Below are 16,692 nucleotides of genomic sequence, written 5' to 3'. Positions count from 1 at the left end.
GACGAGCCTGGACCCTGGGCCGAAAGAAAGAGGGGAGACAGTGCCCGCTGTCAGTCCTAGGTACTTGGCCATGCTCTGTGGTGTTCAGGTTGACAAAGTCAACGTTTGCCCAGGATGACGGAAGGATCTGTATCTAGAGGGCGGAAGTGGGTTTAGAGTGATTCTAGAAGATTGCAGCTTAATACCGAGCCGACTGAAGAAATCGCTAACGTTCTCGAATCCGGATTAGGTGTAAGCCTTCAAGACACCCCAAAGTACTTGCTACAGTGTTCTGTGTGTCTCACACGGTACGTCCCATGCATATTCCTGCCTTATCTTATCATCCCACTATCCCATTGGCCCGTGCTCGAACCCGCCTAAATTTTTCCCGCGACAACAAAAAGTTTCCCAGCAGCCTCGCTTGGAACGCCTTCCGAGACTGTTGTCGCCGTCGTCGAACGTCGAATTCAGGAGAGCGCCCAAACCACGCTCTATTCTTTCCACGACCCCCACAATCGACCAAACCCGCGACAATGGCGGACACGGATCCCAAGGGCTTCAAGCGCAACAGCGCCGACAAAGAGGGAAGCTCGAGAAAGAAGGTCAAGAAGGAGGACGAGGACGAAGAGCCCAAGTACAACCCCTACCTGGCGCACATGAAGGAGGAGAACGGCTTCAAGTCGGAGGAGGGAGCCATCGATGCCAGCTCGCCCTTTGCCGGCTTCAAACAGCGCGCAACGACTGCGAAGCAAGCCGAGCAGGTTGAGGATCTCGACACCAATGCCTTCACCGGTCGCCCCCATTCGCAAAAATACTTCCAGATCCTGCAGTCCCGTCGGGACCTCCCCGTTCAAAAGCAAAGGTACGGCACTTTATAACCCATCTTGTTCCATACCCGCGCGGCTTGCTGACATGAACGCAACAGACAAGAGTTCCTCGACAAGTACCACTCCACCCAGATCCTCGTCTTCGTCGGTGAGACTGGTTCCGGAAAGACCACTCAGATCCCCCAGTATGTCGTCTACGACGAGCTCCCCCAGCTCAACCGCAAAATGATTGCCTGCACCCAGCCCCGTCGTGTCGCTGCCATGTCCGTCGCCCAGCGTGTCTCCGACGAGATGGACGTCGAGCTCGGCGAAGAGGTCGGCTACAGCATCCGTTTCGAGGACAGGACGGGCCCCAACACGATCCTCAAGTACATGACGGATGGTATGCTTCTCCGAGAAGCCATCCACGACCACGAGATGTCGCGCTACAGCTGCATCATCCTCGACGAGGCCCACGAGCGCACTCTCGCCACCGATATCCTCATGGCTCTGCTCAAGCAGATCGCCGCCCGCCGCCCGGACCTCAAGATCATCGTCATGTCCGCCACCCTGGATGCGCAAAAGTTCCAGCGTTACTTCAACGACGCGCCCCTTCTTGCCGTTCCCGGTCGTACGTATCCCGTCGAGATCTTCTACACCCCGGAGCCCGAGAGAGATTACGTCGAGGCCGCCATCCGGACGGTGCTGCAGATCCACGCTTCAGAGGGCGAGGGAGATGTCCTCCTCTTCCTGACCGGTGAGGAGGAAATCGAGGACGCGTGCAGGAAAATCAGCCTCGAGGCCGATGAGATGACTAGAGAGATCGACGCCGGGCCTCTGGCTGTTTACCCCCTTTACGGTACTCTGCCGCCGCACCAGCAGCAGAAGATCTTCGACAAGGCGCCGGCCCCTTACAAGAAGGGTGGCCGGCCTGGCCGCAAGGTTGTCGTGGCGACAAACATCGCCGAGACGTCGCTGACAATCGACGGAATCGTCTACGTCGTCGACCCCGGCTTCAGCAAGCAAAAGATCTACAACCCCCGTATCCGCGTCGAGTCCCTCTTGGTCTCCCCCATCTCCAAGGCGTCGGCCCAACAGCGAGCCGGTCGTGCTGGTCGTACCAAGCCCGGAAAGTGTTTCCGTCTGTACACCGAGCACGCCTTCAAGAAGGAGCTCATCGAGCAGACCCACCCTGAGATTCTGCGCTCCAACCTCGCCAACACTGTCCTCGAGCTGAAGAAGCTCGGCGTCGAGGATCTCGTCCACTTCGACCTGATGGACCCCCCCGCCCCGGAGACCATGATGCGTGCCCTCGAGGAGCTCAACTACCTCGCCTGCCTCGACGACGATGGCGAGCTCACCACCCTCGGCAGTCTCGCCTCCGAGTTCCCCCTCGACCCGGCTTTGGCAGTGATGCTTATCTCTTCGCCAGAGTTCTACTGCTCCAACGAGATCCTCTCCATCACGTCCCTCCTCTCCGTGCCACAAATCTGGGTCCGCCCGGCTGCCTCGCGCAAGCGCGCCGATGAGATGAAGGCCCAGTTTTCCCACCCCGAGGGCGACCACCTCACGCTCCTCAACGCCTATCACGCCTTCAAGGGCCAGGCCAACAACCCCGGCGTGGACTCCAAGAAGTGGTGCCACGAGCACTTCCTCTCCTTCCGCCACCTCAGCAGCGCCGACAACGTGCGCGCCCAGCTGAAGCGCATCATGGAGAAGCACGACCTGGAGCTCATCTCGACCCCCTTCGAGGACAAGAACTACTACACAAACATCCGCCGCGCCCTCCTCTCCGGCTTCTTCATGCAGGTCGCCATGAAGGAGAGCTCCGGCAAGGTCTACCGCACCATCAAGGACGACCAGGCCGTCATGATGCACCCCTCCACTGTCCTCAAGACCGACTACGAATGGGTCCTCTACAACGAGTTCGTCCTCACCTCCAAGCAGTACATCCGCACCTGCACGGGAATTAGGCCAGAGTGGCTACTGGTAAGTGCTCCGATCCTACCTTACCTTCCTCTCCCCTCGTCCGTTCCCCCATGCCTGGTCTTACAGTTCATATTATTCCATCCCCCCCCTGTCTTGCATCTCTCGGCAGATGCGTCGTCCTATCTGTTGCTCCAGATCACAGCTAACATGAACCCATTAGGAAATCGCCCCTATCTACTACGATCTTGACTCGTTCGACAAGGGTGAGGTGAAGACGGCGCTCCTCCGAGCTTCGGAGAAGAAGCGCCGCAAGGAGGCGATGAAGCAGGGTCGGTGAACGGGAGAGCGCGTCGTTGAGCGCCCAGAAGCGCAGCTCAATCCCACCCCCTCTTCGTTTTCCCTGTGATAACGCCGGAATTAAAAGGGTGGGCTAAAGGGGGGCGGGTGAGGAAAGTCGAGAGTACAAATAGTAAAGCGATTCAGAGCCCCGCGATCGTGGGACTCTGGCGAAATGCTTTCCCATCGCGGGGGGTTACAGGACCGGGGTTCGGGTGTTCGAGACCCTCTGGGCGCAGGACTCGCGCCCTTCCCTCGTTTTTCCCAATCCCCCTGCCACGATGTTCACTGCCCAAAGTCAGGGGGGGAGGGTATAGAAAGGTGTGTTACAAGGGCCCGGCCATCGTTGGCTCAACCAAATCATAGACTGGTTGTTGAGCGTGCCCAGTAAAGGTGTCTTGCTCGTTGGGGGGAGGAACCGGCATTTTTGACATTGGCGTCCAAAGGAATTGCAAAAAGAAGCATCATCATCATCATGATAGGCATGTTTTGCGTGTGCGTGTAATAAAGATTTTTTTTTCTTGATAATATTTCCAAAAGAAAGAGAGGGAAAGCAAGGGGGGAAACCCCCTCCGGAACCAAACGAACCTGCTTGCGCCCGCGCGTGATGTGCGCCGTTGCGCCATTTGCGCTGTGATGCTAAAAAGTCGCCAGACGCGGGACACAACGATAGAAGCACCCCGGCCCCGTATCTCGAGTCGTTCGGCGCTCGCGGCGGCGCGCGGCGACGGCGGCGGGACTCGTGCAGCGCAGGATTTCTCTCTCGTGTCCATGGGTGGCCGGCAACGTTGGCCCCCAGAAAAGCAAGGGGGGAGGGGGGGTGTGGACGGATGGATAACGGACGGGACATATTGACATGGGGCGTTGAGGGATACAGGACGCAGGCGCAGATGCAATATGCACAACATGCCAAAGAGAGAGTGAGAGAGGCAGAGAGCGAGAGAGTGCGAAAGATTCGCAAACTAAACCGAACACCTGTAGATCGAGACGCGTAAAGCAGCTGCTGCGCGCGGAGGGATGCGTGGGAAATGCGTAAGCATGGTGGCATGCTGATGCCCCCCTCCTCCCGCTCCGCCCTCACTCCTCCGAAGCTCTTTCCCCCCCCCTTCCCCCTGCTTAGTGGTTTTTGGGCGGATCGATCGCGTCTCTTCGTGCAGGGTGGCACAATCGGAACGAAAAGGAAAAAAAATTATACAGTGGAAACAAAAACAAAAAAGAAAGGAAAAAAGGAGAAAAGTGAAAACCCTAATTTTCGGGAACGGCAGTTGGGGCGGGAAAGAAAAATAACTGGTACTGGAGGGGGAGGGGGGGGGGTAAAAAATATTATACGATGGCGGGAAGGGGGAAATGGAACGCGCGCGCGCGGGCACCCTCCCGAGAAGGTATGTTCTGCGTCGCCGAGCGTCGCATCCGGACGGCTGCGGACGTTGCAAGAGCCGGTAACCGGTTTGCCCATCCCCATCCCGCCCGGGTCCCGCGTACACGTGTCACGCGCGTGGTCCCTCCCATGCTCCACCGATCGCTATGCCACGCACAACGGTCACTCAACACATCTCTCTCTATTGACATGGTCGCAGAGTCTTCGGTGCCAATCGCGGGAAAAGGGAAAAAAAAAAAAATTCCCTCCAGAGAAAATAAAAATAAAAACACCCCACGCTGGCCATGATCTTGTGTGGTAATCAGGCACCGGTAGCAGCAGGGTTGGAGTACTAGTCGATGCTCCCCTTGCCTCCTATGAGATGGCCAAATCGGAAAAGAAATCCCGGGATCGGCCAGCTAGCTGGACGAAACAATCAAGTTGGATCAAACCCAAACTCTTCCATGCATAAAAGCAACCCAAAAAAAATTAATTTTTTTTCTTCCAGTTGCCGAGGGGACGGGAAAAACGTATTCGAGGAACCAAAGGCAGGAGGCGGGTGAACAAGATATGCACCTGGTCTCCGACATGCGCCCGCAGTACCCGCCCCCCCCCCCGTCACAGCGCAGCATTGGACTTGGACCATGCAGAGTATCTGGACCCAGAAAAGGGAGAGAGGGAAAAAAAAAAAAAGGAACTCCATTATGGCTGGATGGGAAAGATGCAAAATAAAGTAGAAATCGACTCGTTGGTGGGAATCGTGAGACATTGCGCTCCGTACTCGAATATAGCCCCCACAACAGCAGCAGCAAACGACGCCTAGAGAGGGGGCCATCAAACACTCTCCAGCTGTTACATGAGTTGTAAATGAATCCTCCTGAGTAGTGAGGTTTCCATCGGCAAGAGCCTTTAGCTGCCGCTTGCCACGAAGAAGAAAAAAAAAGTAAGGAGAAAAAAAAATGGCATTTTCTTTCCGGTGCCCGCGGTAGCGGTGGGGCTGCGAGTGCAGTACGTAGTAGCAAGAAAATGGAAGAGTCCAGACCGCTTTTGGGTCTCGCGCCCCGGTGTCTCAGTTTGGACCCTTAAAGTGTGCAGACTGGTAGGTCCCTGGCAGGAAGCTAGCTCTCGTCGAGCCAGGCGCAAAATATGTACATGGGCAAGATAGGTAAAACAAAATCAGAGGGCCGCCGGGTAGTGTTCTCCTCGGGAAACGGTCGACGTCATGGTGACGGGGACATGGCCTCTTTGGCGCCAAACGTGGGCGACGGGTTTCATGAATGAACCGTGGGGGACTGGATAGCTTCCCCGCGATTCCAAAGCGGCATTCGCCACAGCCCTTGGGGAGGTGAACCGACGAGAGAGAGGCAGGCGGAGAGCTAAATGTCCTGGGCCCCATTCCCGAGCTGGGAGGTCGATGGTTGTCAAGCTGAAGATTGACCGTTGTCAAGCTGAAAACTAGTTTCATTGACAGGACGAAACTCTGACCCAAGCTGCCTATTGGCTGGGGGCTAACAGGTCGGAGGCATCCGAAGGAGTCGCCCCGTACCACACGAGCGAAAGAGAGAAAATTATGGGAACGCTGGGTGACGTCCCTGTCAGGTGAGTGATGGACTGGCGAATCCCCGCCCGTAGACCAAACTCCAATTAAACGGCGCTCAACCTCACCGACACGGAATCGCTCTTGACCGCACCCAAGACGATTTGCCGCCTCGCTCCTCTACCCGCTGGCAAGGTCGCAAGAGGGTGCGCTCGAGTATTCGCCGAATTACACGCATGAGAGTGGCGTTTGGGAGCGCGAGAAGAAAGAAAAAAGCAAGAAGAAACGAACCGGCAAGTGACAAGCGTGACTCGAGACATGGGGAACCGTGCCGGGCATGATCATCCCGTGCTACCTGTTAGTCTGGGAACTTACCGCAACCTAGTAAACGACATGCCGGCGGCGGTGTATATGTGCGCCGATGGATAGAGCAGTCGACTGGGCGCTCCCACATCCGACGGCATCTGTATCCCGATGACATCGAAAGACAGCTGGACCATGGCCCCGTGCTGCCGAACCTGGACGGGCTGAGTTCCTAGCATCCTGAGAGCAGGACCGCATGTCTCCAAGGACCTCCATACCTCCAGCGAGCGGGATGTCCCCAAAGATTCGTTCCCTCTTCTGCAAACCTCGACAGCTGACTCTCCGCTCCCACAGCCAGCCACGTCGTTACCCATTGCCCCGGGGTGCCTCTTCCTCCTTCCCCTCGAGGACTGCACGTTTTGAGACCACCATCGGAGAAGCGAGGCTGGTAGCGTATTAGCACATGCCTTTCGGGCAGTCAAGTCGGTACCGATTTTCGATTCGTCGGCGAATCAAATTGCAAAGCGGTCGCCATCGTTGGCTGTGGGACGGTTGGGAAATACGCTTAACCAGTCGAGTGGCAGGCCGGCAGGGTTCAGGTACTGGAGTAGCTCCGTACACCGTCCGTCAGACGCTGGAACGATAGCCAGCCTGCTCGCGGACGGTATTAACGACCAGACCGGAGTGAGATTGGCACAATCCACAATGCTCTCCCGGCAATGTGGGCTTCGACATATGCCCACAAGCGGAACGCCCACCCCCGGTTCGCCCGTCTGACTCGCAAACCGTCTCGCTTCTCATGTCCTGGCGGCGGGCTTGATTTCGCTACTGCAGACATGATGCCAAAACCCACTTCATCGTCTCGAGCCAGATCGCCGGAGTCATCTCAACAGCCGCCATCTAGATAAGACACGGCGATAGACGTGAGCCAGGCCTTATGACGCCTTGGCCAGGCATATCGCCGCCGGCGGTGAGGTAGGCAAGGCAGCTGTGCACTGCAGTTGTTGGCGTCAGGACGAGCCACACCGGATCGTCTAGACGAATCCACAAGGGAGGGAGAATGGAGGCGCGAAAAAGCACGCATCAACCGATGGGCCGATGCAATGCCTCTTCGCCATCACTGCGCGCTGCGCTAGGTTGCAGATCCTCCTCGCTCCCCTCTTTTGCCGGTAAAAGTTGCAAACAACGAAGTGCGCGCGCGGGGATCTCGATGGTCTATTCCATTCGATGTGTAAGTGTCCGCCACAGGGCTGCTTCTAAAGACACGCATCCACACCGTGTAGGTACCAGGCCAGGACAAGAGGGGACCCGTGCGCCAAGTCAGCAGAAAAAAACAAAGTCAGCAAAAGGGAGCTTGATCTTGAGTGAAGGACAAGACTCGGTTTGAAGCTGGGCAGCCTGTTGTTCCTCCAAAGTGCCTGCGGGTGTCAAGTTTTCAAGACGCCGATTCTTTCGTTTGCCAGACCCCTCAAGATTCCTTTCCGGTGCTGAGTGCTGTCTCCAACACACAGGGCTCAGCTGGAATTTGTCCAGTCCAATACCGTTTTTCGTCCGGATCCAAAATTGATACCCCGTCGTTCCAAACCCTGCCAGGATGATGCAGCGGCCACTAAGGTAGGAGGTTTCTGGTCCCATTCGACACGGCTGTACCATAGGGTACATACCCCCGGGACCCAGGGTTGTCCGCCGAGAGATCCTACATGCCGCTTCAACCCTTTGCTCCTTCGATGGAAGCACTGCTCGTCTGATGGAAGTTGGGCAAGAAGCTGGGCAGCCCAACTTCCAAATAGTCCACCCATGGGGGGGGTTTCCTCGGTTCCTCTTTTTATTTTTATTTTTATTTTATTTTTTTATCAAGAAGCGCGAGCCGGGCCAAGTCGCTTAGGCAGCTCGTCGTACTTTGCGAACCGCAGGAATAGCGCCCTCTGTTGCCTCTGCATAACGCAAATCACCTTTGCTAGCCAACCATAATCCACGGAACATTGTCCTGATATACTGAATGGCTTTGGATGGGCGGACCCTTGATGAGCCGGGAAGGGGAGGGGGGGTGAAGAAAGGGAGGGGGAGTCATTGACGCCATTTCTTGTTCTATCTCGTTGTGGATGGTTTACGAGAGACTTGGGAGACCCCGGCCCTGCTGCCGCTGCCGCTGCCATGCATGATTTCTGCGCTCAGAATCCCACAAAGCAGACTGTCCCATGGCCGGCCGGTTATCCTAAACTTGTTCTCTACTGACTTCAACGGCATACCGGTACTCCATTGGATCGACTAAGAGCGTACATAGTCCACATCCTGCATGTGTTCGGTGGTATATGTAACCTCCGAGACAGCCCGTTTAGGTACGCTCAAGTGCGTTAGACAAGGGAACCCATCTCTTATGTCACGTTCTTTGCCTAGTGATGCAGCGCGGTGCTGCCAAGGAATGAGAAGGGAAACAAGTGCTTACTTAGGAGTTGATCTTTGTAGACAAGGCAAGAACAAACCATGGCCATCTTTCCCGATGTAAGGCAGCGCGAGGTCGATGCTTCGGAAGCTCAGTGTTTGTGCCAGGAGTGGGAAAGCCATGTTGGTGCCTTTGGTATCCGTTCGCCGAGCTGGAAGCACTGTGCCATCGCTTCTGCACGTGTAACGTCAGTTGGGCATTCTGGAAGGGGAGCAGAAGGTGCCAAGCCGACCTGATTGTCTTGACGCCCCCCTTCTTTTGTGTGGTTCGACCGCACCCGGGGTTTTCTGGAATCTACTCACGTTTTCCACACTCATCTGGCACTGAACTAGGCTACCTGTGGGTGAGGTCCAAGACGGGGCCAACAGAATAAGCCCAGCCGTAGCAAAGGTTGTCCACTGGAACACCAGATACAAAGTTCATCGCTTCCAGAGAGCCATAACCCCAAGTGGCATGTGTGATATCTGATTAGCGCAACAAAAACCTTCGGGTCCAACCTCGGTTGAATGAAGCCGTTTGCATCCCCATCTTCATCGCCATTGGACTTGGGAACCGCAGGCTAGGTTGCGTTTCGCCGACTCCACTCAGTTCACGGCCTTGGTCATACAGGGTATTCCTCAGAGTACTTGCGTCGGTGCCACTTGAGGCTTTAGAGTCTACCGCGGTAGCCTGGGTCTGGCAGGGCACCCGAGAGTCCGTGGCCTAGCCAGAATGGCAACTTGGGCTAGTGCAAGAAACTTCAATGTCCTGGCCGCAATCAGCTGGAAGGGTCAGAGTGATGGCAACGAATCAACACCGATATATAAATAAACACCAACTGGGTAAAGTATCGTCGCGCCCGCTCATTCCAGGTTTCTCTGTCAGACGGTTGGTTATGTCGGAAATGTTACTCTCGCATCCTGCTCAAGGACATAAACAGAAGTCCGCCTGGCCGTATGCTGGCCAAGGTGTCGAGGCTGTCTCTGCATGATGTTATATGCCTTGTAGATCACAGCTTCCTGTCCCAACATGGAAGAGACCGCATTATTACCTTGCTGGTGATGAATGTGCTCTGCCCTCATGTCGGCAACCCATTGTCCTGGCGCCACGACTATCATGGTCTTTGCCGTGCAGCCGAGCACACGTTAGAGCCACTGGGGTCCGTTTCAATGCGCCAAGATGCTGTTCAGGAAACAAAATCGACCATGGTCCGTTCTGGCCTAACGAGGATGTCGGTGGTAGCCTGGTTCCGAACTCTCGCAAGATTAGACAACTGCGACAGTCGAAGATCCAGGCAACAGCGTGCATATCTGGACCTTTTCCAAATGCCAACGATAAATTTGTGTGAGGCCCTCCTGCCCCGGCTCTTCGTCATTCGGAGATGAAGCGCTTCAAAGAAGAGCGAGCAGGTCTCCATGTTCGTTGAGGCTGGTCTGCCACTCCTCAAGCAAGCGGAGAGGAGTTCATGGAGAGGTGCTTCGGTATCTCCAGACCAACTCAAGGCAGCCTGGGTTGAACCGGGCCTATTTAGGCCCGCTAAGATTTAGCTCCCGCCGCACGCCTGTGATGTTGAGTGGAAGCGGGGAGTGCACCATGGAGCTACTTCGCGACAAGAAGTTGGCCAAAGCGGGGTCCTTGCTTTCCTGACACTTTTGAATAGCCCCTCATGAGGAGTCGTCCCACCTGGCTTGCTGCAGATACCCACGAGGTATTCTTCGGGAAGGTTTATTCTCACGCACTGCTTCGACGGGTTTCCATCCCACGGTATGCCACCAACCGTTTTTGGATGTCCGAGGGCCGTAGGTCTGCGTCGTGGACCTCTCGCATAAGGGGTGCCCGAGGAAGTTCTGATGCAGATCGACAGCAAAAGCTGTCGAAAAGGCCCCAGAAAATACTGCTTTGGTTGCTTTGCTCGGAAGAGAACCTGCATTTAAGGCGCAGCCCCAACTAGCTCCTGGGCTATTGGGATTCTTCGTTTCGTCTGCACAGCCTGGGGCCCTCAATTCCATTCAACTTGCGCCCAAGTGTCGAGGTTGCCGCCGCCGGTGGAGCACATGACTGTAAACCCCCGAGCTTCTCACTGGAAGAGCCTGTGTGAAATAATGGGTGACGAGATTGATATCGGTACTTTTTCTTTCCTCCAGTCTCCTGATTGCTCATGGCTCCTCTTGTTTTCAAGTTGACGGTGCATGCGTTTGCGTGTTCCACACATTGCATGAGGGGAACCAGGTCGACGTTGCCTTGTATAATACAACATGGCGCGTGGCTCTGCTCTGAAAGATCCTCGAGAACTTCACTGTTTCGGGATGATATTGCATTAGCTGAGAGAGCCTGGGAGGTCAGCGAGACTCAAAAGGCCGCCATGCAGCTGTTGTGGTGCCATGGAGAAGGTACATTGATGTACATCGAGCGCTGCATATGCCGCCAGTACCCCTCAGCCCATCACGTCGCTTCGACTCTGTACTGCACCGCAGGAGACCATCGGCCTACGGGTTTCCGGGGCGGCGTGGAAGCTACTGGTCTGTTTTGGTCCAGTTCAAGGAGGGCCCCCGAGACAGTGTGCGTGAACGTTGTCCTGGCTGTTTAGTCCTCTTGTGGGTTGAGATTGTTTTGTACACCTGGACCCGCGGCATCGGTGGTCTAACGGCTTCTTATCCGCCCCTCCCCGCCTGTCAGGTCGCGGGCTCCTGCAGATCGCGATGCTCATTACTGCAACCCTTTGAGCCTCATGGCCCTCCGGATGCGTCTCGTGTTCCACGACCTTTTTCGGGGTCCGCTCAGAAGGCGCACTGCAGCAGACCGAAATTGGATGCCCATCGTCCAAGACCCTTTAAACTCGAGTACAATGCGCCTTGTTGACTGGGACTGACTTGGGATGATACCTGACGTATCCACTCGATGGGTTGAGACCGGCTGGCCAGTCGCTGAGGAGGCGATAGAACTACCATCAAACCGGGAAATCCGGGCAAAAAGAGCTATGTTTCATTGACACTGGGACTCTTTTTATCAGTTTTCATTTTTTGGTCGTGGTGTCACAAGCCACGTTGAGTGCGGGACCCCATCCGCCATGATCTGTCTTCCGTGAATGGCTCATGAGCCGCGGCCGAAAGTGACTCTTCTTGCAGATGTATAGTATCGAAGTGGGTTTATGCGGTGCTCGAGTGGGAAGTTATCAAGTCCTCTCGAGGGTTTTGCCGCAATTAGCAGCCTGTGAGCTGTCAGCATGCATCTTGCAACCATACCGGACACTCTTGCGAAGACTGTCCTGCAGTTATGCAGAGCATGACCAAAGGCGATTAGCGATTATCTCATCTCAGGCCGTGGTCAATGGCCGAAGGCCGGAGTTGTGAGTATAAATAAGGCCCTTTGCAGCTCGGTTTCAATCGTCTTCTGTCTTCTTTGCCACACGCACAATCAACAGACTCCGCCATCACCAGCCTCCTGAAGATAAAATTTGACTAAGCGTCGAATAACATTATAGACTTGCTCAATCTTCCCCCATTGCATTTTCAACATGGACCGATACCCCTGTGCCAACAGATACAAGCACGGCGTCGACTGCCCCGGTTGGGTCAACGTCCACGGCGCTCGCTGCGAGGACTGTGTTGTGGTAAGTGATGCCGCAGATCATGGGCGCAGCAACCAAAGTCTAACAGGGGCCCTAGTACAACCGGTAGATCGCAAGGGTTTAGGCGAATGATATATTCACCTTATTTGCTATGGCATTGCAGGAAACTGCCTGCAACATTGCCACAAGAACTCATGAAGCCGAGGTCGACTGCGAAATAGATCATCAGACAGAAAGCTAAGGTCGTCATTGAGCTGAGGGAACGGGCAGGATGGCCGCGAGGTGCAAAGGCAGAACGGCAGGGGGCTGGGTCAAAGTCTCGGCCTGCACAGATTTCCCTAGAGATTGGGCATGGACCAGAGATTCCGCTAGATTCGGTGGCAAAATGGGTGTTGATCGATAACCAGAAATAAAACGATCCTGCGTTTTGGCGCCATTCACATTAACGGAGTCTATGTGAAGACGCCAATGCCTAATCTGATGCACCTTCCTCTGGGCGTCCTATGCAGGCAAGGTCTGAGTACCAACATAAAAAAACGTTATGAGTTGGCTCCAGGAGATGTTCTCAATATTGCACCACTTTCCAAGCAGTCAGTTGCTTGTCAAGTTGGCATTGTGCGGACGACGCTGTGTAAGAGGAACAGCGTCGGGTGCAACTGGTCATTCGGGTGTTGGCCGATGCCTGGATGGGAACTCCATGGCGGCCAAACGAAGATACTCGCCACCACACGGCCGCTAGACTAAAACGAGGGCGCGGCGCAGACACGGGGCGTGGCCTTGCATGATTGCACGATAATTGCAATCTTGATCCTGGGCCAAGATCGTGGAGAAAATAAAGGGCTGATTGGGTCGAGAATAAGACTCCAGGGATAATGTTGGCATCCAGTGCCAGAGAAAGAGGTACACAATCGTAGGCCCCGCGGGGTTCTACAACCGGGTGTCGTCCAGTAAGTCGGCGATAGGCAAGATTTGTTGTCAGCATGGTTGGGGGTCGTCGGCAGAGTGCGGCTGGGGGTGGCCGAGTGGAGAAGACATCAGCGGTCAAAACGGGCGCGCCTGCATTGCATTGAGCCGAGTCGAACATTGCCAATTGGTAAACCTCTGCCCAAACAAAAAAGGCGTCGATGGGCGTCGATTTGCGTCGGCGGGAGGACAGGAGGGTTCCAAACGCATGTCGGCAGGCCGGCAGGGTCAGGGTCAGGGCCAGGGTCCTCGCATAGGTAGTCGGGGAATGCCAAGTGTTGACATGGTACAGACTGGTAATGGTGACCGTTCCGACAGGCGGGTTTGGTTTGTACCATTCATATTCAGTTGTGCTGAATTAGCTCATCAGCGGTCTACAGCGAAGGGTCGATGAGGGTACTTCGTAGTATAGCAGGAAGATAGGGGAGGTGACGGATGGGGGCCGTCGGTGAGAAGTCGGGATGCCGATTGGGTGCCCCCAACCTCCAAGACATGATTGGAGAGGCTTTGTTGCTCGCAGTCCTTGAAGACGCTTTGGCGGTCTGGCATTCGGTTTTCGGGACTTTTCGCCCCCTCGAGGCTGCCGCTTTTCCCACCTTTGCCAAATGCACCTGCGGATGATAATGCTTATGCTGATATACTTTTGCCGATGCCGGTGCCGATGTTTGATGATGTTGCTTTCGAGGCCACCGCGGGTGCAGCATGTGCGAGGCCATGGTCGTCAAAAGGCCGTTGGTGTGGCTAACAAGTTGGGATTGTGACAGGTCGCCTGGCTGTTGCGTGGCGTGAGGCAGAGGACAAGGCGTCCATCTCGTGGGCAGCATGGAAGGTTATCGGAGAAAATTCCGGATACGTGACTGCATTGTCGGTGACCAGGCCAGCGGGTTGGCGAGGACGGCTTCACTAACATGAAGTCGTGCGCGGCGGTGTTGCTGCTTGGTGGCTGAAGGTGGTTGGTTGGTTGGTTGGCGTTGGAATTGGAAAGAGACTGGACAATGATGATTGCATGGCGGAGATGCAATAAACGGCCAGTGTGTCTAGGGATGGAAAGCACGACCTGGCCTCACGCGCATATTGACAACGACTGCCTGTTGCCCTGTGCCATGGCTCGCTCAACTCGCCGGAAGGTAAGGAAGGTGTCGAGAAACGAGCCACAGCTGCCAACTTTGCTACTTTGGGGGGGGGGGAGTGGTGGGCAACTTGCCAGAGTGTGATACGTGGAGATACTCGCTGTTCCTTTCTTCTCTTGTTCGACTCTAGCATCCTGTCCCGACGACGTTTTGTGCAAATGCAGGCATCCGACCTAATTTGAAAAAGGTGCATAGGCCGGGGCGAGAAGCTATGGCTGTGAAGTCCCTCCCCGACGGCCCAACTGCCTGAGTAAGACAACGCCAAGGCAAAGGCAAACCTGGGTCGCCATTCAGTGAAAATGGTGTATGGCCAGGAATTAAGACAAGATCAATCAGGTGGTCGCACGGGAAGGGTAACACAGCAGGAGGGTGACCGAATGCCATTTGCTGCGGCACGTTCAAGCTTGCGTCGACATCACCTGTTGCAGCAGCGCCAGAGCAGCGCCAACCTGCTTCGAGACGGCTTCAGGTGCAGCGTGGAGACGTCCGCGACGCGTTGAACGGCGACAAGCAAGGCAAGGCATAGACAGGTAAGCATGGCATGGAGGGTACACTGCCTACCTATATCAAGGTACATATACAGGGTACACAGCCTGGGAGGTAGAGGTAATAGATAGGTAGTTAGGTAGGCAAAGTAAGCGACATACACAAAGCAGACGCTGGCCTCCGCGCCAGGGGAAAGGAGAGCGGACAGCAACTCGGTCTCCCCCCCCTTCCTCACGAGTGAGGTGACACAGACCATATGCGGTCAGGTGGGGTCGGCCTTCCGGATCCGCCTCCACCGCGACCCTGGCACTCTCTACTGTCTCCTTTTTCTCTTATTTCCTTCTCCCGTCCGTTTGGTTAGCAGATATTTTCCATGCGCACCTGGCTCTTGTTGGAGACGACGGGGGCGGAGGGCGAGGGGTGAATCCCCACCCCCGACTCCCAACAACGATCCCTCCCAGAGCAGGGCCATACACGCCTACCTACCGGTACATGCCATGCCGTCTAGTCGTCTGCTGGGCAGTGTACACCCCCCAAGTTCGACACCAGAGCCCTGGGTGGCGCCCACACAGCTCTCACCAACACAATGGCATTCCATGATCGCGATAAGGTCAGGTGGAGAGACAAGATGCGGTGAACTACGGAGACGTACTCCGGTGCGGTGTCGCCATCCTGATAGGCGGCCACGCCATGTCCGTGGGAGTGAGCTACAGAGAGATGCCATGACTTGAGGCGACTTGTCAACGACCTGTCAACGACCTGTCAACAACGAGACTATGTCTATGCCGACTACCGGCGCAGCCACAACCAGGTGTGCCTTTCCCGAGGGAAACCTTGCGATGCCACGCCTCGACCATACCATCACCTGCCACGCCTCGCCCCGCCTGACAAGGCGTCTCGGCGGACGGCCTCAGCGTCCGCACATCTCATCTTAGCCTAATTCCTCTGCACTGCACAGCACATCCCTACCCCTCCAACAGCCTATGGTGGCATGTCCCGTCCAGCCCTGATATGTCCGTGTGTACAGTACCCAGGCTAGCATATGCCTGCCTAGTGCCTACAGTACTTATGCCCAGCTTACCAAACCTTGCACCTGTCATCGAAGAGCCTCCCAATCTTCCAAACCCCTCTTGACCAATCCAGCCAGGAGGACACTGACGGTCTGTCGTCGTGGCGCAAAAACATCGTTTCCGCGCTTGGTTCTCTCCATTGCTTGCCCCCACCCGGCGCAATGGTCATCGGTCCGGACCCCATGGGCCTAGGTATCGGTATGTCGTCGGGAACGGGAAACCTCCTTTATGACTTGAAACTTGACGTCCATCGGCCCTCCAGGCAGCATTGCCGATAATTGATACCCACCGCCTTCCCTACACCGTCTCCCCCTCATTTGCACGAGTGGCCGTCTTCCCCGTTATATTCCCAGGTTTGGTGCTCACTGCAGTCCAGTCCTTGCTTTTACGATAATCGACCCAGGGAGCTGATCGAGATCGAAAAGAGGCGCATGCATCATTACTGCATATATATGGCGGTACGTGGAGCCGATAGGCAGTAAAGGGTGTATTCATGTGTCCATGTGTCTAGGTGGATATACAGGCTGCAGGAAAGCCGTGTGGAATCATGCCCATGGCGGTGGCTTATGGTGGCAGCAAACCCTGTCGACCGAGTGGCTCTCGCATCCCCTTGGTTTCCCGCCACCAGCCCGTCGTCATTCCAGGACTGTCCATCTTCAGCAACCATGAACATCTACAGCACCTCGACCGGTCCATGGGACCTGATTAGCCAACCAGCCAGTCGGGGAGCTCTTGGCGCCCACCCCCGGGGCGTGGATTGGCTGTCGCCTCCTGAAAAGGAACCCTGCCCAGCCCTCGGTCTGCCT

General features: G+C 55.7%; 1 protein-coding gene across 1 annotated transcript; it reads left to right on the top strand.

The window, feature by feature from the left end:
- Positions 1-512: 512 nt before the first annotated feature.
- EsH8_II_000188 (DEAH-box ATP-dependent RNA helicase PRP43) lies at positions 513-3,051 on the top strand (the record flags this gene model as incomplete). The annotated part of the gene is made up of 3 exons (XM_083263486.1): positions 513-841; positions 905-2,774; positions 2,935-3,051. 3 exons carry the CDS (start codon positions 513-515, stop codon positions 3,049-3,051), a joined length of 2,316 nt encoding a protein of 771 aa, XP_083120808.1.
- Positions 3,052-16,692: the final 13,641 nt, after the last annotated feature.

Source organism: Colletotrichum jinshuiense, chromosome 2 (assembly GCF_051148585.1).
Source record: "Colletotrichum jinshuiense chromosome 2, complete sequence".
Taxonomy (NCBI): Eukaryota; Fungi; Ascomycota; class Sordariomycetes; order Glomerellales; family Glomerellaceae; genus Colletotrichum; species Colletotrichum jinshuiense.
The sequence above is the reverse complement of the archived record's forward strand: the minus strand, read 5'-3'. Positions and strand labels throughout refer to the sequence as shown.